Consider the following 26564-nt stretch of genomic DNA (forward strand, 5'->3'; position numbering starts at 1 on the left):
AGTGAGATAATTGACTTGGAGCAGATGTTGCCTTATTGTATGTTACATTTTAATCAGTCACCCCTTCCTCCATTCCCCTGGAATAGCTGCGCTTTTGTCCAATTGGTCAGATGTGTCTGGCTGCAGCGTCTGACAGAGATTAATGAGCGCGGGATTGTGATGCACAGAATGACGCACCAGAGCAATATGATTGATTATGTAAACAGAGTTGCAAGCCTTTTCGGAGAGGCAAAACAAAAGGTGATGTAAAAGAAAATGTGCAACTCTGTGTGAAATGACAAAACCTGGCACAGGCAAAATGTTTGTTTGATAAATAGGCAACGTGAAATGTCGCAGGTTTCTTCATTTGAAGTTGAATTTCCTATTTCTCAGAATAATAAAACAATGAAACCTAAAAAGTAAGACAGCAACTGGAACACATCTGCATTAATTTATTCAGTGAGGTGCTGTACAGGTGGCGGACACACTATATATCACTAAAGAAGTCCCTTTTTCAAGTTTTGCAATATTCTATGGGTAGTAAAGCACAGGTGGAAATCGACACAGCTATTTCTCTCTAATTATAATTTTTATTAGGAGCATGGACTTTCTTTTATTACCCACAAAACAACACTGCTGCCCCATACGAGTCCTTGCACCTAATGAAAAGTAATTAAAGAAAACCAAACGTGATTTACACTCACTTGTTTGTCCCCGAGAGCGCTGATCCAAAGGCTGAAACTCAATGTATCGGGCCTCATTATTGCACCATTGTTTTCTTAAGATTTGAATACATCAGCACCCTCTGGGTTGATAGGACGCGGGTTCACCTAGCATTCCTGCATTAACAGTTATCTAAAAGCATGAAAGCGCTGAGAAGCAGGTTTATTAGGAGCTAATGATATGGATTCTCCAGCACCTTCTAATGAGTTCCTGAGAGGTTGTCAATTAGCAGCCATCGCAGAAGACACATCAGGATTATAGATTTGCCATTGCTCCACATTTGACACACTAGAAGCTAATTGGTGTGTATGAAAGAAGAACGAGACAAATCTACTTATTTCAGGTATGGTTAGTCTCCGATTTCCATGAAAATCAGCATGAGGATAAAAAAATCAGGAACTGGATTTAGCTGTGTTTCCTGTCTAGCTACTTGTCTTATTCTCAAAGTGTCGGCTAATTATCTCGTCGGTGTGCTGGGAGTCCACAGGCTGGAGATTAGAGCACTTGTGTGGTCGAGCGTTTGTGTTTCTTAAAAGGATCTTACCCGAGCTTTTACTATAAGCTGAAAAATCCGTATCTCTACCTGTTCCACTATAACAAAGATTACAGAGCCTCCTCGTGAAATTGTGCCAAACTAAACCCCCGGAACTTAAATGTGAATATTTCATTTGTTCACCCATGTGCAACCAGGCGAAGCTGTTTCCCTAAGTGTCAGAATGCGGGCCAGTGCAATTATTTCTTTATTTGTACGTTCAATAAAGAGTAAAAGGAGCTGCGTCAAAAAGTACAACCATGGACATGGTTGTGTGTCCGGTGAGAGAGAGAAAGCCAGTTAGGAATTTGGCATAAAGCCCAATTAATAATCGAATAGCAGCGTATCCCACTGGCCTGTGCGTGTTTAATCACACAGGAGTCGCCTCAGGATTGGTTAGAGAATGTGATTAAGTCCAGGCTGTTGATTCCACCTCTCAGTTTGGAAGGAAACCTCTCCAACCTCATCAGATATGAGTCAATATTTGGCAGAGACCCTACAATAGGTCAGGTGATTCCTCAGGCCGCATGGGAGTGACATGAGAGCATTTCTACCTCTGCTACTAAATATGCATAGGTAGAAAGGTCAGGACACCGTTATGAATCGTCCCTACAGCAAACTGGATGACTGAGGAACTCCACAGAAACATGCAAAGAAGAACAGATTGGTTCAGTTGGCTGGGTTTCTCATCCTGTTTCCTCTCTTTGCCTGCATATGCACAACTGAGCTATTAAAAACACATTCGCTAGTTGATTTTGATTTTGTAGATGCTGCACTGCAATCTCTCTGTTAGCAACTTAGACTTTAATGTCCCCCCTGTTATTGTTGTCCGTCAATCCAGTAACTACGAGTTAGCATTCCCGTTTGCTGTGGTAATACTTTAAATGAATGGAAGCAAAGGCATTTATACGTGTTAATTGAAAAAAAAGCATTCCGAGTCTTAGGATTCTCCACCAAGGTAATGATCTGTTGTAGATTGTATCATTAGGCCAATAAATCTCTGTGTTACCAGTCATTAAACCTAATGGCAGAGATGTGTGAAGGAGTACGAGTTGATTTATTTATGGCAACATACATGGATGTTTGTCTCTGATGGGCAGACACAATGGAAGCTGTGAGAGGGGAGTGCAGCTGCGGAGATCTGAGAGGGCGTCATCACAGCGGATTTGAACATGTTTTTTTTCCACTATATCGCTATATTATTAGGAAGAGAAGTATGAAGTCGAAAGATTGCACACTAAAGGTTGTGTGTGTTTGAATGGACCATATGAAGATGCTGTGCTGTTAGCCTGGAGTGATGAGGATGGACGTCATCAGATCAGAGCATGTTCCAATTTCCAATATTATACATTCATCATGTAAACACATTAATCACTATATTCACTCAAAGCCCGAGATGCAGACAATCTAAGATTAAAACCCTGAAATCTCACTAGTTGCCCCTGGAGGATGCAGCGTTCATTGCTGCCTGCGATACAACAGTTGGAAGAGAATTAACAACATACGGGCCATGATTTGATAATGCCTGGGAAAGAGGAGAATAAGCCAGATAATTATGCTATGGTCATGAGATAATTATCTTGTCATATTGTCCATTAATGTGAAGGGATTGGGTGGAAATTGATGAAGCCATTTTGAAGTACTGTATTTTATCATGCTGCTGAGGGCTGATTTGACCCCAGAGACAGTGCAGGTGTTACTGGGTTACCTGTGCCACTTCAACCGCCACTGTTTGTTAGTCTTAGCCCAAGCCACCTTAAATGAGCATCTGAAAAGTTACTCTAAGGCGTGGCCATTGATTCATTATCCAGTGGCAATGGAACACACCTCACATAATTTTAATCAACGCAGGATGTCAGCGCTCCTCTTCTGAGATGTTCCTAATAGGATTGGGGGGAAATAATTCATAGTTTTCCTGATTGCTCAAGATGAAAAAGCAGTGCATCTTCAAAAATCACCTCGGGGGAATGAATGTGCTTGGTCTTCCTATCCTATAGATAAGTTAATTTGTGCACAAATTTGAAATGTAATATTGACAGTGTGGCAAGTGGAAAGCTCATAGAATGTTCAAATGAGTTTATCCTCTGTGGAGCATGAATATGCCCAGTCAAATCTATAGCAATCTTCACTTTAGAGCTTCACATTCCCTTTGGGAATTTTATCTTATGGTGGCTATATAGGAAACCATAGATAGTTGATGACAAGCACTCACAGCAATAGAATGGATCATAATCATGAGATGTATCACAGTAACACCATCATGCTTTTCTTGTCATCATCTGAACAGTGGGCTGTAGTTTTATATATTTTCAGAAATAAACACTCTCCACCAAATGTTCTAATGGAAGATTGCCTAAACAAGGAAGGATAGTATCAAGATTTGTACTGCAGAGGCAACTATTTATATCAACACAAATAATGTATTATGAGAGCATAAGGGTGCTTCACTGAGTAGATTATAAATGTCACAACTGAAGCACAAAGTGGAACATTTGATGATGAAGGAGGCTATTTGCCTGAGTAATGCTCTGGAATTGCAACTATTTCTCAGTGTTATAACACAAAATATAGGTACATTACTAAACTTTAAAAAGCAAATGGCAAATTGCACTTATAACTTTGACTGAGTGAAACAGCATCTAACTTTCAGAAGTTATCTTGGAGTAATGCCAAGCATCCACAGATGCTGTTTAGACCTGGCACGTGTGTGTGTGCGTGCGTGTGTGAGAGAGAGAAAGAGAGAGAGGGAGCGAGAAAGTAGGTGGCGTTGGTGATTGCTTTCCAAACTAATGTAACAACTGTCACATAAGTAAACAAATGCATATTGGCAGGTGTGATGTGAGGAGAAACATCTGGAGCTTCACAGTCACTCAAGTTCCAAGAAACAGCTTTGTATAAATATTAAAATTACATACATTGATACATACATACACACGCCTTCTTTCTCTCAGCCATGGCTTGGTTATGAGCTGGACGTACAATGTTGAAATGAGAATGGCTGCAAAAAATGTCTCTAACTTTATGAGGTAAATATTGATTTACACAAAAATTGACATGGAAACTCAAGACACCAAAAGCATTTTTGTGTTGAAATTTTTTTTCATTCCTGTTTAAGTCTGAACTTACATTACAAAATGTAAGGATTCTTCTGGAAACAACTATATTTTGTGTTAGATGCGAAGCCATGAAATGAGCTCAATATAACAAGCTTTATGCGGGTTGATTCCAAGCACCTGTGGCAATGGTGGAGTATAAAGGCATAACAAGACTCAAATGTTCAAATGTTCCCATCTGACATCCTCTTAGGTCAGGGGTCATGGTCACTTTTAATGCATTCTTTCAGCCTGATTGAGCTGTGAGCTAAAAACAAAACAGTTTTTTGTCAAAGATGAATATGCAGCAGCATGGTGGAAAACAGGAAAACACGCTGGTCTATTGGTTTTAATGATTTTGAACAGGTTGTATTTATCTAATGACAGGCCTGAGCTCTGTGTTCTCTGTGTTGTGTCCTTGAAGAGGCGCACACTATTCTGCATGGCCAACCACTTCACAGTGTTAAGCCCCATTTAAACTGGATTTGTATCTGTTGGAGAGATGGTGTGATTTTTATGGTCTAAGCCTTTATCACTTTGAACCACTTTGGGGGTGCATATTTTTGTAATATATTTTCTTTCAGCTCTAAAGACCTTCAGGGTGCTCGCTGTACCTCAGATGATTGAAGTCCAATTCAAAGAGACACATTTCTTTTGATTCACTTGTGATCCTCTTACTGTCTTGATGTCCCACATTTTTCTCAAGTGTTTACTCTTAAATGTCAAGCTTCCTCAGCATGCAATATTTATGGTTCATTATTTTTGGCTTATCTCAATTTATTTTTTCTTTTGAACAGCAACAACAATAATAGTTTTTTATTAAACATAATAAAAAGAAGGTAAAATAAAAAACATTTGTAATGAAACCCAGAGAGAGATTTATATGTCTGGAAATTGTGTTCTATATGCAATAGTTTAGTTCTCTCAATACTGTTTTAGTCGTGGCAACATTCAGACGGCCTGAGTTAAGATCGGCAAGTCAGAAAAAGGATTAATCTGCTGAGCTTATTAGCATTTTGACAGATTTCTTGCAGCGGAAATAGCACAGAGTTGGAGAGTTGCGTGAGTCATAATTTGGTTTATTGGAAGAAAGAGAATAAATTTCTGAAAATGACCACCACAGGACATAGGCTATTAACACCCAGGCACATATCCGGTATAATTATATAATACCAACATATTTTCCATCACTTTGTTGTGTTCACGTGTCTGTAAATAACTGTCTCAGTGGAAAAAAAAATCTACTAATAATAAATAAATCTACAAAGACTTTGTTGCAGGTTTGTGATTTCAATTTGGATCTAATTATTTGTCATATTCTTGATGTTTAATTAACAGTTCCTCAGATAAGAATATTTCAGCAGCATCAAAATGCCTTTGATTCATTCCCAGCAACTTGTCTCAGCTTTGAAACGGGGATCCGATCCACTCATTTGGCAACTGACTATATTTTTTCTTGCAGATTCTCTCTTATCTTGAAATTCATGTTTCTAAATTTTCCCTCTGAAGTAGAACATAATCTTTCGTCTGCACCTGCAGCTTTTGAATGTTTTTGTTGTACAAAGAAGATGATCAGCTGATCTGACCACACACACACACCTTGAAAACATCTATGAATACCCAGCACTGTGTGTGATGTGGTTTGAACACATGATAACCTATGAGAGTGGACTATTTCTGAAATGGCACATACAGTACCTTTCCATTATCTCTGAATATCACCCTTAAAACCTTTCAGTCATGAGAGAGATGCACTATAATCAGTAAAGACCTTTGATGGTCCTCAAAACCTGCGCCTGCATCTGCTGCCCTCCAGCGTGTGTGTCTCAGTTTTGCGTTAAAACTCTTTCTCTCTCTCTCTCTCTCCCTCTCCCTCTCTCTCTCTCTCTCTGGCCATTAGGGGGATGACGTCCTAACCGTCATCAAAATGAAGGCCCAGTGGCCAGCCTGGCAACCAATGAATGTGTAAGTATGGCGTGTTTATGATTCTTCTCCATGGACGTTTTACATTACGAGCATTTAGCAGACGTTGTCCATGTCTGAAATAATTGCGCTTGGTGCATCGGCAGAGATCAATTTAGGTTTAGGTGAACATGTTTGGGTGATACCTTTTCTCCTCAGGTCGCAAAGTGATGACAACAAGGTTTCATGTTGGGTTTCTCTTTAATCTTCCCTTTTGATGACAGAAAGAATGAGATTGCAGGTACAAATGTCTGTCATGGGGGTTTCTCACTCTACATTATAGGCGGAGGAGCTCAGGTCCTCAGGAGTGCTGTGGCTTTGATACGCTGACCTTTGCACCTGAGCTAACGTGGTGCGGGCACATAATAGTGTCGGCCCTTTGGTGCATCCCTGAGGAGGTGCTCTCGGCGCCGCTGACTGGGAGGGCCGTGAACATGCAAGAAGGATTAAATGTCACATCTGGACAGGAAGTGTGAAGGGATCCTGACAGCCAGAGGACTTTGTTTGATATGTGTGCTGCTCTTCTCATGGTTCTTTTTAATCCCAGTGCTTTAAAGGCAAATTTGTAAGAATCTATTTGATCTGAGACAACCCATCACAACTGCTGGCGATCGTGCTTCCAGTGTACGTGCTCATTTGCATCTACAGTCATTAAATGCCATTTAATCTCTTATTTTTGAGAAAAATAACAACTCAGCTTGCCAAGATCTGTGTGTGGAACCTCAGGGTTGTTTCCACAACAACTCTCAAACCCTCAGTCAGGGCTTTGTGTTTAGAATGCAAAGGAGGAAGCACAGCCTGGGATGGAAACAATGATGTTGATGATGGATAATTAGCTGGTTTGTTGTTTACATGCAGCTAGTTAATTGATTGACACACTGATACATTTGTCAAATCAGTTTTGTTGGCTACTACAGACAGATGCTTCAGCAATGACAGCATGTTGTGTAGTTTGATGTTCATGTGCAATAATACATTGTCAATATGAACATAAGATTAAGTCTTTCTCTAAATTATAGTTAATGATTTCCTGAATGTCCTTTTTCTTTTTACGAGTGAAAGCTCCAGCTCCAGCATCCCTTTGAGAAGTGCCATTAAAGGGAGGAAGACAAAGAGAAATAAAAGAGAAAACGTGAAAAGCTAACCTAAACAATAAAGAAGTGATTAAACAAAGCCTGTGAGAACACTGCCGCTTAATTACATGAGTGGTGCTTCTGTTTAAGGGTAAAGTTAAACACTTCCTCTTAAACCAGCCATAATATTGATTTGACCATAAAGAGCAAGGCAGCTGTTGAAATAAAGAGCACAGCAGCAGAGAGGTGGAACGTGGGAGACAAGGCTGCACATTTGACAGCTGTTATCATGCATATTACAGCAGAAGCTCTCCTAAGCACAACAATTAATTAATTATTAAATAATAAGGAAAAGCAACAAATACAGTAAAAGTGAACAGAGTTGTGGCAGTTTGAGCTCTTCTCAACTTTTTACACTCTGGCACTATTGGCAACAATAAAACACATTCATACTCTTCCCCCTCAATTCCTGAACGCTAGGAGCAGCGTTGCTCCATTGGGATAAGTGGAGTTGTATCTCTGTGTGAGACTCAGCTTTTCCAGCAGGTCACAACTAAACAAAGGGCAAGTTCACACATGAGCTGATGGGATAGTCTTTTCTGCAGACCCAAGGCTCGATGTTTGGTATTGTTGGTGAAGTGTGTAAGCAGCATTCAAACTTGGTTGCTGTCCAATGAACTTGTATCCTCTCCACCTGTATGCAGAGGTTTGGGGCTTTCTGACAGGAAGAGAGAGAGAGCTGGTTGGTAGGCATCCAAAATGTACACAATTTTCTTAACAAATAGTTAAATTATGTCTTCAATCATGAATGAATAATTCATGAACTGTTAACATCACTAGGGGGCAGTAGTCGCAACGATACCCTATTAAGAAGGCGGGGTTTGGCGCCGTTAAGATGTTTTATCCACACTGTTTCTAATTACACTCAGCCCAAAGCTCTCTAGTAGAACAAACTTCCCCCAAAAAAGGAAGAAACTTTGGAGAAGTGATTCAAAGAGAGATTCCCTCTCCTCGGTCGTCCTGGTGTGCAACAGGAGCTGCTGGTGGGAAAAGAAACTAAATGAAAGAGACAGGAGATGAAGTAATACTGGGAAATATAGTCAGTGACACACACATGTAAGCGCTCAAACACTCCACCTGCTTGAAGCCAAAAGCTTTCTGTATGATCAGACGTATGGGCAGAAGCAGCTGGCAGCACATGGAGCAAGCACAGTAGGCAGCACCAAACAATGGCTGATTTAGCAGAGTTGTGGTGTAAAACAAGAGCTGTGTCATCATCATCATACTCATCTGGAGAGGTTCATTACATTTAGGTTCCTCTTGATTCTGTCAGATGCTAATTTATCAGTCACAGCCATATCTTTGCAACTACGTATGCATTTGAAAATCAGAATCTGATACAACACTGTTTCACTCTACATCTCAAGTAAATGCGCCTTCTTTTTTTGTCTTAATGTTGAAAAATTGTGATGTGTTTAAATATTTAGTGCTTTTATTTATTAGTACTATTTACACTTGTCCACTATCGATGAAAAGGAAAGGAGCTTTGGCAGCATTTATGTACTAACGTGGGCTCAAGTGTGCAAACACAGTGTTACAATGTTATGATTTGCACTTTATGGCTGCACAGTTGTGAGAAAGGGAAATACCATGGAGCTACATGGACACCTGTGTTAGTGCACTATGAAGTATAAAGGCTTCACGAGGTCCTTTTGAAATGCTATTGTGAATTTAATTAGATCATAAAATGACCATGCACTATGTACAATCATGTTCAGACTCAAATAATTCTAAATTAATCATTTCCGATCTGAAAGCCTTGAGGCTCCTTGAGACAATGTGTCTATTCTTGTGCTAATCTAACGCGCAAGGAAGAATACGACCTCCTTTTCTCTTTCACTCTGACTCATTTCCTCAAACGTACACTGAGTTAGATGCAGACACAAAAACACTTTGACACAAATTGTATTACTGCAACGTTCTTATCACGACTTGATGAAAGAGACTTAGTCAGATTTCCTCAGAGAATTATGGAACTAAATCTCTCTTTGTTGAATTGTATTATTCCCTCTTCCTAACAAATCATTATCCACCCTGTCTGTCTCTACTTTTCTTTCTTTGTCCAGCCCTCTCCATCCATCTTTTCACTCACTTAGTTACCTTGTTGCCTCCCTCTTCCTCCTTGCACTCACATCTTCCATTACCAGATTACTTTTTACAGTTAACACCAGTGACTACTTTGGTATTCCTTTGGGTAACATTTAGATTAGCAGTTTTAATTGTGTCACCCTCCAACCCAAGACAAGGACCCCTCTTAATGAGCTGCTTCCTCTTTTACTGTCACTCATGTGTTCGTGTGCATATTCAAACACGTGAAGGCTTCAAATCTTGCCTCACTTCCGAGCTTGCATCGGTTCGATTTTTTGGTGTTTTTGCAGAGGGTTTCTGTCAAAGGTTTTTTATTCTTTCATTGTATTTTCCATAGAGAGTTTGCTTCTAAAGTTCTTTCTGCAAACTTAAAAAAGGCAGAGGACAGGATGTGAGTGTCCACATCGGCTGTTTTTCTCAGCAATAGGATGAGTGAATTTCTCAAACAAAAGTAAATTGTTGGGGATGTGAGTGATGTCAGTCAGGTTTTATATCAGCTTTTCATCCCTTCAGTGAAACCTATAATGGGTCTCACATTAGAATACAATTACAACAAAAAGACTCACTCATGGCACCGATGGATTTGCTGAATTATTTTTGAAAATGAAAGCAAAAATGGAGGGGCAGGGTTCTCCATTAGAGAGAGACGGGGGTCATCACAGTGAAAGACCATCTGCCTTGAATGATTGACAGTTAAACACATTTTTCTACACAGTTGACCTTTCAATATAAGATTAATTAGGGGTTGGAAAAACCTTTTTGTAATACTGAATCGTCACTGGTAACAATTAGGGCCAGGATTCCTTTCCACCTGTCACCGTGCCCATAGCAATCCATTTGACCAAGCCCCGTTTCCTGGTGAACGGGGCTAATAATTGCATCTGAGCATGTGAAATAGCCCTTATCCCCTGGGAACACACAACTTGACTCATCTCTGCTGGCCTTGGCGCTCAGTGAGCACTGGAAAGCTGAGGTTTATCTCACACAGCCACCTGGAATCCACAAAATGGAAACATGTAATTTACAAAAAAAAAAAGGAGAGATTGAACACAGCTGGGAGCAAGCGAGGACGGGATTAATGAAGCCAGATAACCCGAGTGATATTCTTTCGTTACGTCCCAAAATGTTTTTACTGGCGTATAAGTGTGTGCAGGGATATTTGGGAGAGGTGTTGGTATGATATTTGGCATTAACAATGATTTTTCCTCCTGACATTTGGAAATCCTCTCAGTCACACTCACTTCTCCCGAATCAAAAGATAAAAGACATCCACATATTTAAAAGCTCCCATAGAATAAAATAGGGACACTAACGCAGCATTGTTTCTGTCGGTTTAGTTGCTAGTTAATTCACTGTTCATGTTGTAGTCTTTAATTCCATCATTTTTCCATCAGTCATATTATTAAAGTTAGTTTATACAAGCTCTGTTTCGTGCGTAGTTCTGTGAGCCTTCATGCTGCTTATTAATGTTCTGTTATTCTACCTTTACCTCCATTATAGTTTTCTACTGTGTTTGTCTTCACTCCTGTCTCATTCTTCATCTTAACTCTCTTCCTCAGGCGGGCTGCACCATCAGCAGAGTTCTCAGTGGATCGAACCCGTCACCTCATGTCCTTCCTGACCATGCTGGGCCCCAGTCCAGACTGGAACGTGGGCCTGTCTGCTGAGGACTTGTGCACCAAGGAGTGTGGCTGGGCCCAGAAGGTGGTCCAGGACCTCATTCCATGGGATGCGGGCACTGACACCGGGGTGACGTACGAGGTTGGTATCATCATTCAACCATATTTATAATTACATGGAGACAGCGCCGCAGTTTTAATGTTCATTTCCAAGAAATCTTTCATCTGTTTGATATCTGTGGATCCTTACATGTTCTAATATCTCCTTTTACACTGTGTGGCCCTGTCAGTACTTAGACTTAGAACAAGAAATCTTTAACATGGGAGTCACTGATCAAGTTTTTTGGCTTAGCCTGCCTCTTTCTCTCAATTTCCCAACACAAAATATCAGGGTAAGTATGTTTCAAGGATGACACCATTGACACTCAGCACCTGTAACTCTACAGCACCAGCCACTTCACACTCTTTCCTTAGGTTTATATAGACAGAACTAAGGCCGTGTGCAGCCATTCAGAGTGCAGGTGTGGTGCAGCCCACACTAACACGATAACAATAACTGTGCACTACTGCCTGGTATGAAACAGCTGAACTGAACTGGCGGGTGAAGGAAGACAAACAGGGAGATAAAGAGAGCTTGATATTTTCCTGTGGAGTTGGAAAAACCAAAGCACAGCTGTTGAAATATTGCTGGTGAATGCTGGATTTAAGCTCCATGCAGACAGGCAGCGTTTACTTTCCTCGGGGAGACTGCGATTTCAATATCACACACTTTGATCAGTGGTTTTAATCCAATCTAAATCGCACTTTTCTCTCCATACAACAGGATTAATTACAAGCCTGAATACCCCCCCCCCCCATAATTTAAAGTCCACTTTGGAAACACGCCTTGTAATTTAGAATGTATCTGTATTTTGTGCACATAAACATTAGCGAACATGTTCCTGAATGTTCTGGGACACACTTCAAAACACGACATCATACTGTATAATTAAAGTAATGGTCATTACTTTAATTATATGATGCGGTACATAGGCTTCGGAAAATAGGAGCATGGTAATATTCCATTTACTTTGGGCTTTATTTTGTTTTGTTTTTTTGAGCTGCCTACGCCTCCCTTTGCATGGCTCAGCCCGGGTTAGAACCTCAGAGTCCCAAAACAATCACACCCATTTGGCAAAGTGTTCTCCTCTCTACCCTTTACCCCCTGATAACCTTCGTCCTCACAGCGTCTTTGCTTCATCATATCCGTCTCTTTGCTCCTTCCCCTGCTGGCCGCTCATATTCACCTGATTGTCATTCTTTCATCTCACCTCTTCACGTACTTTCACTCGGCAACCATGCCAGTGTCATCACCGATCCAATTCAGCTTTGAATGTCCTTCGCTCTCACCCTCACCCTGAGGTGCTGTGTGGCCACATGCTGAGTGTTCAGTAATTGGTAATAGATGAGAGAGAGAATGTTTGTGTGTGTGTGTGTGGGCTTGCATTTGTGTCTGACCAAACGTTGTGACTACACAGGAAACCTTTGGCTGATCCCTCAGAGCTCACAGATGAACCCAGTGAACTGAGCTCTGCTGTTTGTTTTGGCAAGACCCAGGAATGATCTCTCTCTCTATCACTCTCTCTCTCTCTCTCTCTCTCTCCCTCTCTCTATATCCCTCTCCCTCTCCCTCACAGTCTTGCTCTCTTCCTCTCTCCCCTTTCTCTATCGCGCTCTCTCCCTCGCTCTATCTGTTCCTCCCCCTCTGTCTATCTCTCTCCCCTCTCCCTCTCTTCCTATCACTTGCTCTTCCTCTCTCTTGCTAGTAGGTGCTAGTGTGAACATGGGTCTTAGTATTTTGTACTTAACCTATGAATAAATCCTCAGACAGATATTAAAATTGTTCCTTGTCAGTGTTAGTATTACTCAGTGTCTGCTGAATGTGTAAGTAGTAAGTTTGCTGTCACATTAACACTACTAAGGTGATGAAATGCCAGTCTCAGTCAGTCTGATGATTTGCTTTGGTTTTCCTTCTGCACAGCAATGTAGTGTCAAACATTTCGTACAGTACATCATGCACAGTTCAAAAAGTATTCACTCAAATGCTCTTTTTGTACACGGTAACACATTCAAAATCGTATAGGAGGAACTCACCAATGTCTGGTTTCAGGTTTTCAGAAAACTGGATAGTGGAACACAGACCTGCCCAGACCCAGAAGCTGTAGATTACAAAATGATGAAGGCCTTTGACTTAATAATAGGACTCATCCTCTGGTCACCAATTAGAGCTTACAGTATTAGCAACACACGCAGTCTCATTAGGCCTCTCCCCATCTCCTCCCCCTGGCACATAAACACAAGTGCTCTTTACCGTTTGTCGGTTTTCCTTGGTGGCCTCAGTGGGGGGGGGGGGGGGATGGATGAGTCTGGCTCTGGTCCTCTGTCTCCAGACAGCCTCTGGCTGTGGTACTTCTATCAGCCCCCTGCTGACAGACCTTTACTGTTGAATAATAGGAGCATCCTCCATTAACTACAGTGTTCCACAGTTACACTTTCACTTTGGGACATGTCCTTTATGTGACTTGTTCTTTGTGTGACTTTGAGTGACTTTGGGCATGTTGTGCAGATCCATTTGTCAAACAAACCAATGGGGTTTTAGAAATCTATGGTTGTGTGGGCCACATGGTTTTCTCACCTAATTCTTTGTGTGTCTGTTTCTCTTAGTCTCCCAACAAGCCCAACACACTCCAGGACAAGATTCGTCCATTAACCAGTCTGGATCATCCTCAGAGCCCTTTCTATGACCCTGAGGGCGGAGCCATCACTCCTGTAGCCAGGGTGCTGGTAGAACGCATAGCCAGAAAGGTCTGTTGTCTTTGAACCTGTCTGTTGCCTTGGCATTTAATTGAATTAAATTGAATTTGTGTTAGTTACAATGTTGTTTGCACAAAGATAACAACTAATGTAGAAGGTACAGAGGTCGCACTTCTCTCCAAGTGTTACAACTTTTAACATTATCAGGTTTACAGATGAAGTGAGTATGTGTCTTTGAGTAAAAGTTTAAGTAAAAATTGCAGTTCCAAGTTGGTAAAACAACTTCACAGCTTCATTTAGAAAGTACACACATATGTTATGTTATGTTATGTTATGTTATGTTATGTTATGTTATTCCTTAATTCACAGATTATAATTTGAGGCAATTTCTCAGGACCATTTTATCAATCCCAGGATAACTAGCAAGGTGTTTAACCAAGGATGATGCAAAATGTATAGCACTACTTGAAAATCCTTCTGAATGGCATATCCCGTTACCAAATTTGCCTGATCAGACTCAGGCATCAATCCAAAACAGATAAAAACTCAGCAGTCCTTTAGTGGCACCTACAGGCAGCCGAAGATATTTCAGATAATATTCTATGATTGAGTGTCGGGTGGACACACTTTGAAAAGCAGTTGACACTCCTTTTGACGTGCCTTCCTCTTGTGTGACCATGCTGAACATCCTATTTACTAGCTGTCACTGTTTGTCAGAAGCTTATTGAAGAAAGTACAGAGAAGAAACAGAGAACATCATTAACACTGGTTGAGTGGCAGAGTATGTAGCAACATCATGATGTATCTGTATGTTCGCAGGGTGAACAGTGCAACATTGTACCAGACAATGTGGATGACATTGTAGCCGATATTGCCCAGGAGGAGAAGGAGGAAGGTCTGGATCTGTGTGTGTGTGTTTGTGTGTGTGTGTGTGTGTGTGTGTGTGTGTGTGTGTGTGTGTGTGTGTGTGTGTGTGTGTGTGAATTCACCTTCAATCATAAAAGTAAACACTTGAGCTATTTCAGTATCTTTATCTCTGCTTTTCCACCTTGCAGATGATACCCCCGAGACTTGTATCTACTCCAACTGGTCTCCATGGTCCGCTTGTAGCTCAGCCACTTGTGAAAAGGGCAAACGGATGAGGCAGAGGATGCTGAAAGCCCAGTTGGATCTCAGTGTGCCCTGCCCACACACACAGGACTTTGAGCCTTGCATGGGGCCTGGATGCAGTGATGAAGGTTAGACTCTACGAAAGACACAAACCTGATGATATGGACAGGAAAACCAATACCTTATATATTGGTAATGCTGTCATCTATAATGGAGAAACAATCAGGTCATTTAAGTACAACACTTATTTAGATTTATGCAGGTTTTCTAATGATTCAGTATGCAATAAGATCCTTTATTTTATTTTTTACGACCTTTCTAAAAAGAACTTTAGGATTATTACCTCTTTTAATGCTTTGAGAACCTAAAAACAGTTTTTATTGATGTAAGGCCAGCTGCATTCTGACGACACCTTTACACTACAGCAACAAATTTATGACAAGAGAAAGTTAGAGGGCACTGTTGTTAAGTTGCATGAGCTCATTTCATGTATTTTGGAAGACATTATGAGTAAGAGTAGAAATAATAGTGGATAGTTTCACCCTGGTTATTATGTTGGCTTTATTGGCTATTTTCTTTTTTTGTCTTTCATTCATTCCTGTTTTGTGAGGATTATTATATAGATTATTTTATCTACAGAGAAGGTCATTATTCTTTCTATCCGCTTTAGTCTGGAACAGATATTGTAACAGGGCCAAAATGTCCATGACACATTACCTCAAAATTCTTTTGTTTTCCATTAGACGTTATCGATCAATGGACGATAAAGGTGACAAGAGTATATATCTTTCCCTTTCCTTGCGTAAATCATTCAAAACTCATCATCCATTGCACATTAAACATGCTGCTGTTGAATAATTGCACCAATGAGCTTCACATGTTAAGGCTTTGAGACGAACAAAAAACTATTTTATGTTGGAGGATGTAATGCACGTCGTGGCCTCTGGAGGCCAGTACAGAGCCTTTAGGGGTTCAGTCTCGCCTCTAACTTTAAAGGTTTTTTAATCAACAATACATTCACATAAGCTATGTTTTTGTGTGACATATCACTCACTGTCTCCTCACTGTCTCTTTGCCCTCTAAATCCTTAGATGCATCCACTTGTATGATGTCAGAGTGGATCACCTGGTCCCCTTGCAGTGCGTCCTGTGGGATGGGCATGCGCTCCCGGGAACGTTATGTCAAGCAGTTCCCTGACGATGGTTCTTTCTGCAGTTTGCCAACAGAGGAGACAGAAGACTGTGTGGTGAATGAGGAATGCTGTAAGTTCTCCTTTCCCTTTCTAGTTGACACTTGACACTTTTATCGATGTAGTACAGTTCCAGTTCACATATTTCACACTGTAGGTGTGTAAGTAGCACGGTTGGTTGATCCTGTCCTCCCCTTTTCCCTTCAGCCCTCAGCAGTTGCCTGGTTACAGAGTGGGGTGAATGGGATGTCTGCAGCGCCACTTGTGGTCTTGGCATGAAACGACGAGAGCGCATGGTGAAGATGCCTCCTGCAGACGGCTCAATTTGCGGCGCAGAGGTGCTGGAGGTGGAGAAGTGCATGATGCCAGAATGTCGTGAGTACCTCCAAGTACATTATCAGGATTAGAATGATCTTGAAGTAAACGCCACTTGCATTTAGGTGAAAATAATCTGAAGAGGTATGCCTAAACGCTTTATGTGAGTAGCTTTTGATTTTAAAATACACAGCCAAACATTGACAGTGTTTGATTCCTATTGTGTACAGACACAATCCCCTGCATGCTGACGCCGTGGTCCGACTGGAGTGACTGCAGTGTGACCTGTGGGAAGGGCTTACGCACACGGCAGCGCATGCTCAAGTCGCCTGTGGAGCTCGGAGAGTGTACAGAAGAGTTGGAGCAGGTGGAGAAGTGCATGCTGCCAGAGTGTCGTAAGTCAGAAACACCAATACACACACACACACACCATCAGCCCTGAGTTCATACGCACTGCACATCTTCTGAAATAATTTCATAAAATAAATTGCTTTTTTATGTAACCTGGAATCTGAATGCAGATATACTCCCTTATAATTGGAATGACTTCACAGTACAGACAAGGGGAGTGAACAATCCCCTGGCCTGTGCACTTATGCAGTAATTTGCTGCATGCCGGTTTTTATGAGATGTAACACTTATGTCTCCATTAGCCTGTCTTCACGTTTGAACTCAAAATGAAAAATCCTGTCAAATGCAGTAAATCACTTGGCAGACAGGAGAAATACGTGTTTAGAGGTCATTTGGAGATAGTACTTGAGGACTGAACAGAATAGAAGTAACTGCATTTTTTATATTCTTCTCATTCCTCTCATATTCACATCATTTGGTGTCTCATTAGAACAACCATTAGTAGAGTTACCCATGCATATGAATTGTATTAAATTAGATTATGATGAGGACTCTACATCAGAGCCCTCTTGTTTTCTCTAAAACGGTTATTGTGCCTTTGTTGTCATACAAATTTTGTCCGTAAATTCAATTTGTGGAAGAATAATGGAGTTTGTGGTATCTGTATCATTTATTTCACTGCATCTACATCTCCTCCTCAACTTTCAGCACTCCTTCTCAGCCTTTACTGTCCAATTTCTGTCTATGCAGCAATCGACTGTGTCATGTCCGAGTGGACGGAGTGGTCGGAGTGTAATAAGTCCTGTGGGAAGGGGCATACGATCCGGACACGCATAGTGAAGCTGGAGCCTCAGTTTGGAGGAGACCCGTGTCCCGAAAGCATCCAGAGGAAGAAGTGTAAGGTCAGGAAGTGCAACCGTGGCCAAGCCAACAGCGATGAGAAAAAGCGACGCAAAGAGCAGCGCGAGAAGAGGAGGAGCAAACAGAGCAGAGGAGAGACCGCTGCTGAGCATCCAGGTGGGTATCTCTCTTTACTCTGTAAACTCTGCTTGACTGTGACACGCTGACCCATCACTGTCTTCTTGATTCACATCTTCAGGGTGTAAAATGAGGCCGTGGTCGAGTTGGACGGATTGCTCCAAGCTGTGCGGAGGAGGCATTCAAGAGCGGCTCATGACGGTCAAGCAAAGGTTTAAAACTGCTCAGCTGTCCAGCTGCAAGGACAGGAAGGAGATGAGGGCGTGTAATGTGCACCCGTGCTAGGATGGAGTAGAGGGTGGGGGCAGTGGTGGAGTGGAAGAGGAGGGCAGTATGGGAGGACAGTGAGGCAGGGAACAGGAAAACGGCATGGCACTGTCGCACAATGATCCAATGCACTCTGTTTAGGGCTGAAGCGGCAGATACTCCAATCAGTGCCGGTTAAATCCAGAGCTCAGCTGCCGTCTAAGGGGAAACGTATTGATCGCTGAGATTTACACATCTCGGTCTTTAGCCGTCAGCTCGTTTCTCTGGAAAGCTCTGAATTTAAGCAGACTGATTCCTCTGCGCTTTCACACTTGCTCTGATATACGTACGACTCTTTTGAGATATTACTGTAAAGTTGTTGTGGTATATGATATCTTGAAAAATATAATTATGAAATATGAATTGATTTAAGAAGATATAGAACTGTTATATCTTGTGGTATCCTTCAGTAGTATAATGTATTGCAGAATTTAAAGCACAGGTGTCCAGCCATTCCAGTGTTTTATACGTATGCCTTCAAGTGTTCTGTTGTTTCTAGGACACGAAAAACTCCCAGTTCACTTTTTACCGGTTATATCGTTGTACATGTAGATGCATCACGGTTGGAAATCTATATGATTTTGAGCATTATTAGAACGTTTTGTTATTTTTTTTGTTGTGGGTTTTTGATAAGAATGTCTCCCAAGATTCTTACCAAAGTCTTGTGTAGATGTTTTCTAGATGTCTTTTCCTTCTCTTTAACTCTGTTCTTCTAACATATTAATATTTTGGAATAATATCACCTTTACAATAAAAATAAAAGTAAATGTGACAACTTGTCAAATGGATGTGTGTGTTTATTCAGACGATAAAGGCGGGATGAGTATTTAGCGTTTCCGCCACAGGTTGGCGACAATCACTTTAAAACCTTAAGAAACTGGTCTCTCTTTCCCCTCTCTGTCACACAGTCTGCATTAACCTTTTATAGCCACAGGGGGGCACTCTCGGTCAAACATTTAGCCCAAGATGCATAATGCTGACGCCAGAGGGCTTTTATGAGCACATTTTCTGGTAATTTTCTAATCAAATATGCCATCTTAAATATCTGAAAGCGTTAACGATAATAGGCCCTCATGCTTACATAACCGAGATGCAGAGCTGACAGCCCCTTTTTGCTGCGAAGGCGTCTTAGCAGAGAGATTGAAGAGCATGAAGTGCTTCTCTATGGCTCCACTGAGACGGTTTACTCCAGGTCTAAAGCAGTGAGTGGGGAGGGGAGCATGTGTGTGTGTGTGTGTTGGGGCAATGGTATCATGCTTCCCTGATGGTGGCACTCAAGAGACAGGTGAAAAATTCAGTACACACACACATCACAATGCCACTCCTGTTTCCATGCCAACACGGGGGGGCTACACATCAAATCACAAGCCATGGAAACAAATTAATTTTCATGTACTTAAATGATGAAAAGACATTACATTACGATCATTTGGCAGACGCTTTTATCCAAAGCGACTTACATTACATTACCACCCTTCGCAGAGGGGGGAGCAATTGAGGGTTCGGTGCCTTGCTCAGGGGCACCTCGGCAGGGGCTCGAACCAGCGACCCTCCTGTTCCCAAGCGGAAGCACTACCCACTGAGCCACTGCCTCCCAAAAGACTGTGACTTACGCGACAATACTTGTTAATAGACAACTGTTTGGGTAAAGAAATGAATGGAACCAGACTGGCCCTATACACACCTTATGTGAAATATGAACCATGAGCCCTAACAGCACACCAGCATTTAAAGGTTGAATGTATGCACCCTACCTCACCATGATGCTATCACCCAGCAGAACCTTCAACTTTACAATACTTTGGTTTTTGTGTGTGCGCGGTTGTGTGTCATACGAGATAAGATGTAGTTTGCCGCTTCATTCTATCCTTTCCATTTCAAAAACACTTGAGGCGACACGCTGCATAAGAGCTCTTGTGAGATCTATAAAACCTCTGACACAAAGTCTTCAATTTGTTATCTGCAAGGCGATATCCGATTTCACATCTTAATCAAAGCCTACAGTATAGCCTTCAGGTCCCAGCTATTGATTAGACAGTCAAATATCATAATGCAGTTCTGTAAATGAATGAATGAGGTGTGCTTTCATTTATCACTATAACCATTTTTATCCAAAGTGAACGTCTAATGCATTTTTGATGGTTTGTATCTCAGCCAAGGAATGACTTATGAAACTTTACCTTCATATTTGTAAATGCCTTTTGTTTCTATATTTCTCAGATAAAGTACTGTATTGCACTTAGCCATACAACATCTCCTTCCAACATGGACCAATGGCAGTTTCAGAACATTTTGTGAAAAACCTTCTTGTTCTTGCATCAGTAGAGAGGTCAGAGACTATGAGTGGTTATGGAGTACAGGCTCTATGAGCTTGAACATTTAGAGATAGAAGTGTGCACACTGAGGAAAAGCATTCATGGATTTCAACACGAGAATAGATCCAGAATGAGACATTTATACCCCCAGCTGGGGGAGCACACGTCTTATCTTGGTTTCAACCCTATAGGTTATGTGACATCAGAATGCCACAGGGTCTTTCCTCTGAATGTTGAAGACTGTTCTTCCTGTCCTGTATGTACCAACAGAGGGTTTTTTAACCTCTGACTACAAATGACACCTCAGCCCAATATAGTTTCTCATCAATACGGAAATCAATCTGAAATCAGCCATGGATTAGTTTCAGACATTCATGGATAATCTTGAACCCAGTAATGATATTATATCAAACAGGTAAAAGTTACAACATGGTGGGTTAGTTTGTGAAAGCAAGTACAGGTACACTTCTCCGTTTTTTCTTTAACTTTGTTTGTCAAAAATGGGAGAATAAGTTCTCTCTGTCCACTCAAACACACACACACACACACACACACACACACTCACACACACACACACACACACACACACACACACACACACACACAGACACACACACACACACACGCAGAAATCACAGTAAATCAATTAGGTGTAGCACTCTTACTGGCTTATTACATCATCGCAATTCAAGCAATGCAAACTCATGCATAAAAACCAATAAATTAAATTAACACAAACACAATCAATATTCTAAAAGGAATTTATAACAAACTATACAACCGAGCAGCAGCATGCAGCAGTAGGACTTCCTCACTGATGCCATGGTTCACCTTTACAAACCTTATTAATTTCTGTTCAAGTGAATTCCCATGTCACTATAATGCAGCCATACTTCATAACTTAATATTACATTAATGATGTTGGGCATGACATTATTTTTGCCTGTTAGATTGCTGCTTTAATATTAAAATAGATGTGCCCGAGGAAAAATTATATATATTTCATGAGGCTTAAGAGTAACTTCAATGAATTGTACACCTCAATTTGTATTTTACACGATATATCTAGCAAAATTTACTTTAAAAGATAAAGTTTTCCTCATTTTAAAGTATGTTTTGATCTCCTGGTGAACGTTCAGCTTCGTCTCTGATTCTGATTCTTATTCTGGATTATCTCTGTTACTGGTTAGATTTCACACGTATTCACAGGTAAGAACGGTTCTGCATATCCCAAATGATCAGTGAGGTAATGAGATGCTGGAATAAGAATATTACAGGTTTATGTAAATGAGAAGTATAAATGTGCTGGCTGGTGTAGCTACATTCTGTGACGGAGATTTAAATCTTTTGAGAAGAGGGTTTTTCAGTGCAGAAACAAATAATTATTGGGATGGTTTTGCCACAGCTGCGACCAATCATGTTCCCAAATAAAATGCAGATTATGGCTTGAAAGGGACATGTAGTGGTTCAGTATGTTTTAGTTCCTTTATAATTATGCATACTTTGCTTTACTGCTGAACAGTTTTTTATTTAACTGCGCTGCTCTAAGGCTTTTGTTTCTCCTCTAGGCCGCTTCTGTTTTCAGTCCATTTGAATGCTGTGAAGATAAAATTGCTAATGAAACTAAATTCCTTCATTCCACACATACAGTGACCACTATCCAATTTGTGGTTGGTTGTTGTTGTGGTTGTTTATGTGAACTGCTTTTTGGTATACTCAGAGTAATTTTGCACAATGGTAACATTTGCTGATCTTTTCCGAAGTACCTCAGTTTGTCAAAGTGAACAGACTGTAAACTAGTTTCAGTGAATTCCAGTGAACTAAGCATCTGTTATCTTCAGCGCTCTCCCTCACTCTGAGGAATTTGCTTTTATAACGCTTACATCTGATTCTGACAGGTTCTAAGGTTCTAAACAGGCCTTTTGTTGTCATTGTGTTTATCATCTCCATCTTAACAAACCGCAAACTTATTTTACAGTTGGTTGTATTCTTCACATAACTTGACAAACAAACATGAGGCTCAAAAGCACAGTTTATTTCACTGTGCAGCGTCTGCAATCTGCATCTGTAAAAAACAAAACTAAATGAATTCATCCAAGTGGAGCAAGATTTCTATTTGTGTTCCCTCTTTATAACGATTAAGAGAGGGAACTGTGTGTGAAACCAGAGGCTCACAGAACCACTCAATTTGCTATTGAACATATCCAGTGTAACATCGCTACAAAAAAGGGGAAAATAAACAAAGTTATCGAATCCTCAGGTTTCAAAGTGAAAACAAAGCGTTCCTCTGCACACACACATCCCCTCCCCCTGCAGACAGCTGCAGGAAACACAGGATTTGATAAATTTATAAACCCTGCAAGAAAATCAATAGCAAAGGCCCTTTTCCACAAATTTATAGACGGCTGCTAAAATCAATGGCTCTAGTTTATAACCGGTTAAGACTTAAAACGGGAATAAACTGCAAAATGTCGTTCAGCATTAGCACATCATCAGGATAAAACAGATATTACACATTGTAGCCGAGGCCCTGTGTGTGCCCTGGGCTTCCTTGTGTGTTTCCATATCTTCCAAAAGATATGAAGGTTAGGCGAACTACACTCAAGACACTAACTAAACTATGACTTAACTATACCACAGCCGCCCTTATATGCTGCTCATACACACCCGAGGGATGCTGCAGATACTGTAAAGGAGTGTGAGCTTTTACAGACCAGCAATTTGTGCTTTTAATCAGTGGCAACCCGTGTGGAATTTTGCAAAAGAGGTAATATATTACATTATTTCTATACTATATTTCACTGATCTGCAGCCCACCAGCTGCACAATAACACAATCCATCTCCCAGCTAGCTGATCAATTACATATCATTGCTTTTGTGCTAGTAATTTTGCTCCCATATAAAGAAAGCCTCCACCTGATAACTTCAAATAGCCTCTGGGTTCCCTTCACTGGCTTTTGTTTTTCACTGAATAATCCATCTGTGGCAATCATTTGTGTCAATCCACCATTTGTTCTGATCATGCAAATTACTTTTATAATATTGCACTTTATTCTAAATTACTACTCCAGCCAGTAGAGACAGTTTCAGTTTGGTCTGCCAAGGAAAAGAACTTGCCATTTTTCTCTTGGATAACACAACACGAAGTGGGAGCGAGCACAAAACCTCTGCATATGCATATGTACTTTTATCTGCCCTCATTCAAACAATGTTAAAATAGTTAGTCACATGCAGTACATGTTACTTTTAGAATGCATCAGTGTTAGAGCTTCAACAAAAGATAATTCTAAGAGCGTTAACTAGTTTGCATTAAGCCTTGAGCAGCAAAAAGCCAGAGGGATTACGGGTCATTATCAGCCATTGTGCTTATTGCCCTTATTTTCTTCTTTCATATACAGCCATTCCTTTCAAGTGCTGCCAAAAACTATGGAAAACCTTCTGCAACAACAGAAAAAGATGATTTGCCTGTCATGTTATCATGTTGCCCAGGCAACGCATTTCACAGTGTTTCACTAATCTGAATTTCACTGACATCCCCGAGTAAGACCAGAGATTCACTATGAGGCTTCTGTTCAGCCAGATTGTTATTGTTAAAATTAAAGCTTGAGCAGAAGACAACACAAACATAAAACAGCACATTTAATAATGAGAGATCATTGTGGCCACACTCAGTAGTTGGAATATTTGGGAATTCATTCTACTGTACATTGTAGCCGTGGAGAGACACTGTGCAGGAATGCATCAGACTGAGGGCAGTCAGAGGCCGACTGTCAGAATCATCCTTTACAAGTTACTGAGCTGTCCAAATATTGGCCCTCATTTAGTCCCATGTATATGCAGGTGCACACACACACACACAAACACACACACACACACACACACACACACACACACGCACACATTATCCAACTGGTGGCATGGTGCTCACTCACATTTGTTCTAAATTGAAAAAAAATGCTATCAAACTACAGAACCATGTTGTCATTTAAAACCTGTTCAGATGAGCTGAATGAAATGAGTATATTACCGTACACACTTCATTGTGAGCATCTTCTTGTGTTTTTCTTGCATTATAAATGCAATACTCAACTGCTACACCAGACACAAACTGTGAACTGATTGAGAATGCGTTGTACTGTTTAAACTGTGCTTTAGGGCCTGATTGTTACCATGGCAACAGAGCCATTCTAATAGTGATAGGTTGCCTTATTGAAATTACTATATAATGTTTAAAATCACGACATATTTTACACCCTCTTCCTTCCCCATTGTATTACATACAGCAGTAACTCTAAACCATCAGTATGCTGGTTTGTTGTCACGCATAATGATGCAAATCAGCTGACTTAAAGCTGTATCATGTTAGATTAACAAACGGCATGTGACAAACCATATTCAAATTTTCTACAGTCTTAGATTTCTAAGTCTGAGATAAATAACATGAAACAGATACAGTGGGTTGGTACCATATGGTGATTAAAATCTGCAACCCAGCCATGAATGTAATAAGCCACATATCATCCATGTTACATTGCTCTTTTTATTGGCATCAGTCTTGTGTTTCATTCCTTAGGGGCCTTTTTTTTATAAGACGGCCCTAACAGCAGCATCCAATAAATGCTGCTGGCACTCCTCACTGGCGATCTTTGTGTGTATCCGTGTGTGGGAGTGCATGTTTCGTGCGGGGACACAGAGAGAGTTTGAATTCACTCACTCTGTCACCGCTCAAAACAACCCTCAAAACACTTGTCTCCTCTTTTCTTATTGTAATCAGGTCAAGAATAGAAGTACAAAGATCTAGGAACTATGAGAAATAAAAAGAGTAGAACCCTCCCTAAATATTAGATAACTCACTGCACTTTACAGATAGAATTCCTGTTGAAAGTTTATGTTTAAAAAATGTTTAATTAGGTTTTGGAGAAAACAATCTCCTTTAGTTTGATGTCTTACCGCTACGGCTTACACCTCTGTGACAGAAATTAAGTTTGCGGCTGCTCCTTCAACACTGTGGTGGATATGAAAGATATTGTCAAAGTGGATTGTAGTTCAATTTATTCCCCTGCAGACCCTCTGGCCACCAAACCAGCACCACACATGCAACCAAGACTTCAAGACTTACAAAGCCCTGTTCCCTCACTTCAATTCCATGTTAGTAGACTTGACAATACCAAACATTCCACTCTCAAGTTCTCGTCTCACCTCCAGCTGTATTGTTCTCATTCTTTCAGTCGTTCTTACTCTCTCAAAGCCCCACATCGACTCTACTCTTAGCTTGTGCTGATGCGTATGAAACAGACAGATAAAAGCGCCAATCTCGACAGCTCATGTCAGATAACATTGCTGTTAATGTGGCTGGTAGAATCACGCACATATCAGGTGAGCCACCCCAGACAGGATGCTGAGTCTGTGATGCAGCGTCTTTCCTTATACAGCGTCAGCAGGAGATATTTGAAGCTAATGACTGGCCTGAAGCGCCACCAGTTTAATTGATAGAGTGAGAGCTTACAGGCTGGTCACACTTGTGGCAGCGCTGACTTGTTGCTGCCACCAGTCTGTGCTCAGTCAATGCAGAATGCAGCACAAACAGGCAAATTACAGTGAACAACACAGTGAGTAGAGCTCAGTGGAGGAATGACCTGTTTATACAAAGCTAATGGCTCCCAGAGCAGAGCCAGAGCATCTAATGGCTTCTGCTAATGTTCTCTCACATCCACCATTTCTCCCCCCACCCCCCCCCCCCCCCCCACCCCCCCTCTCTCTCTCTCTCTCTCTCTCTCTCTCTCTCTTTCTTCTGAAGTGGGAGCCCATTGTTTGTTGAATAGATTGGTGACATCTGCTATTTTATGATTTTATGGATTGGTGACCATCAGACAGACGAATGTTTCACTGTACACATCATCTGCTCTGGAACAGTACATATCAATTACCAAAACACATCTACTAATAAAACCTATATTTCGATGTACAGTACACATTGTAGCCTGTATTTCTTTGAGTTTTCTTTGTTGTTGCTGTAATTCAAACTAACCTACAGTGACAATGGAAGAAAAAGAAATACTTCATTGACCGTCATTGAAA

At 41.0% G+C, this 26564-nt stretch overlaps 1 protein-coding gene across 1 annotated transcript in view; it reads left to right on the forward strand.

Annotated features, from left to right (window-relative positions):
* Window positions 1-18939, forward strand: part of spon1a (spondin 1a) — a 47256-nt gene extending 28317 nt beyond the window's left edge. The window contains exons 7-16 of the mRNA XM_076146942.1: window positions 6227-6291; window positions 11069-11270; window positions 13832-13972; window positions 14741-14816; window positions 14977-15159; window positions 16123-16293; window positions 16428-16595; window positions 16766-16930; window positions 17637-17903; window positions 17986-18939. Coding sequence (XP_076003057.1) covers window positions 6227-6291; window positions 11069-11270; window positions 13832-13972; window positions 14741-14816; window positions 14977-15159; window positions 16123-16293; window positions 16428-16595; window positions 16766-16930; window positions 17637-17903; window positions 17986-18149 — 1602 coding nt within the window. The 3' untranslated portion in view covers window positions 18150-18939. The remainder of the gene's footprint in view (window positions 1-6226; window positions 6292-11068; window positions 11271-13831; window positions 13973-14740; window positions 14817-14976; window positions 15160-16122; window positions 16294-16427; window positions 16596-16765; window positions 16931-17636; window positions 17904-17985) is intronic.
* Window positions 18940-26564: the final 7625 nt, after the last annotated feature.

The sequence above is a fragment of the Genypterus blacodes genome, unplaced genomic scaffold (assembly GCF_046128005.1).
Source record: "Genypterus blacodes isolate CSIRO-AG114 ecotype Tasmania unplaced genomic scaffold, CSIRO-AGI_Gbla_v1 ptg000036l_1, whole genome shotgun sequence".
Taxonomy (NCBI): Eukaryota; Metazoa; Chordata; class Actinopteri; order Ophidiiformes; family Ophidiidae; genus Genypterus; species Genypterus blacodes.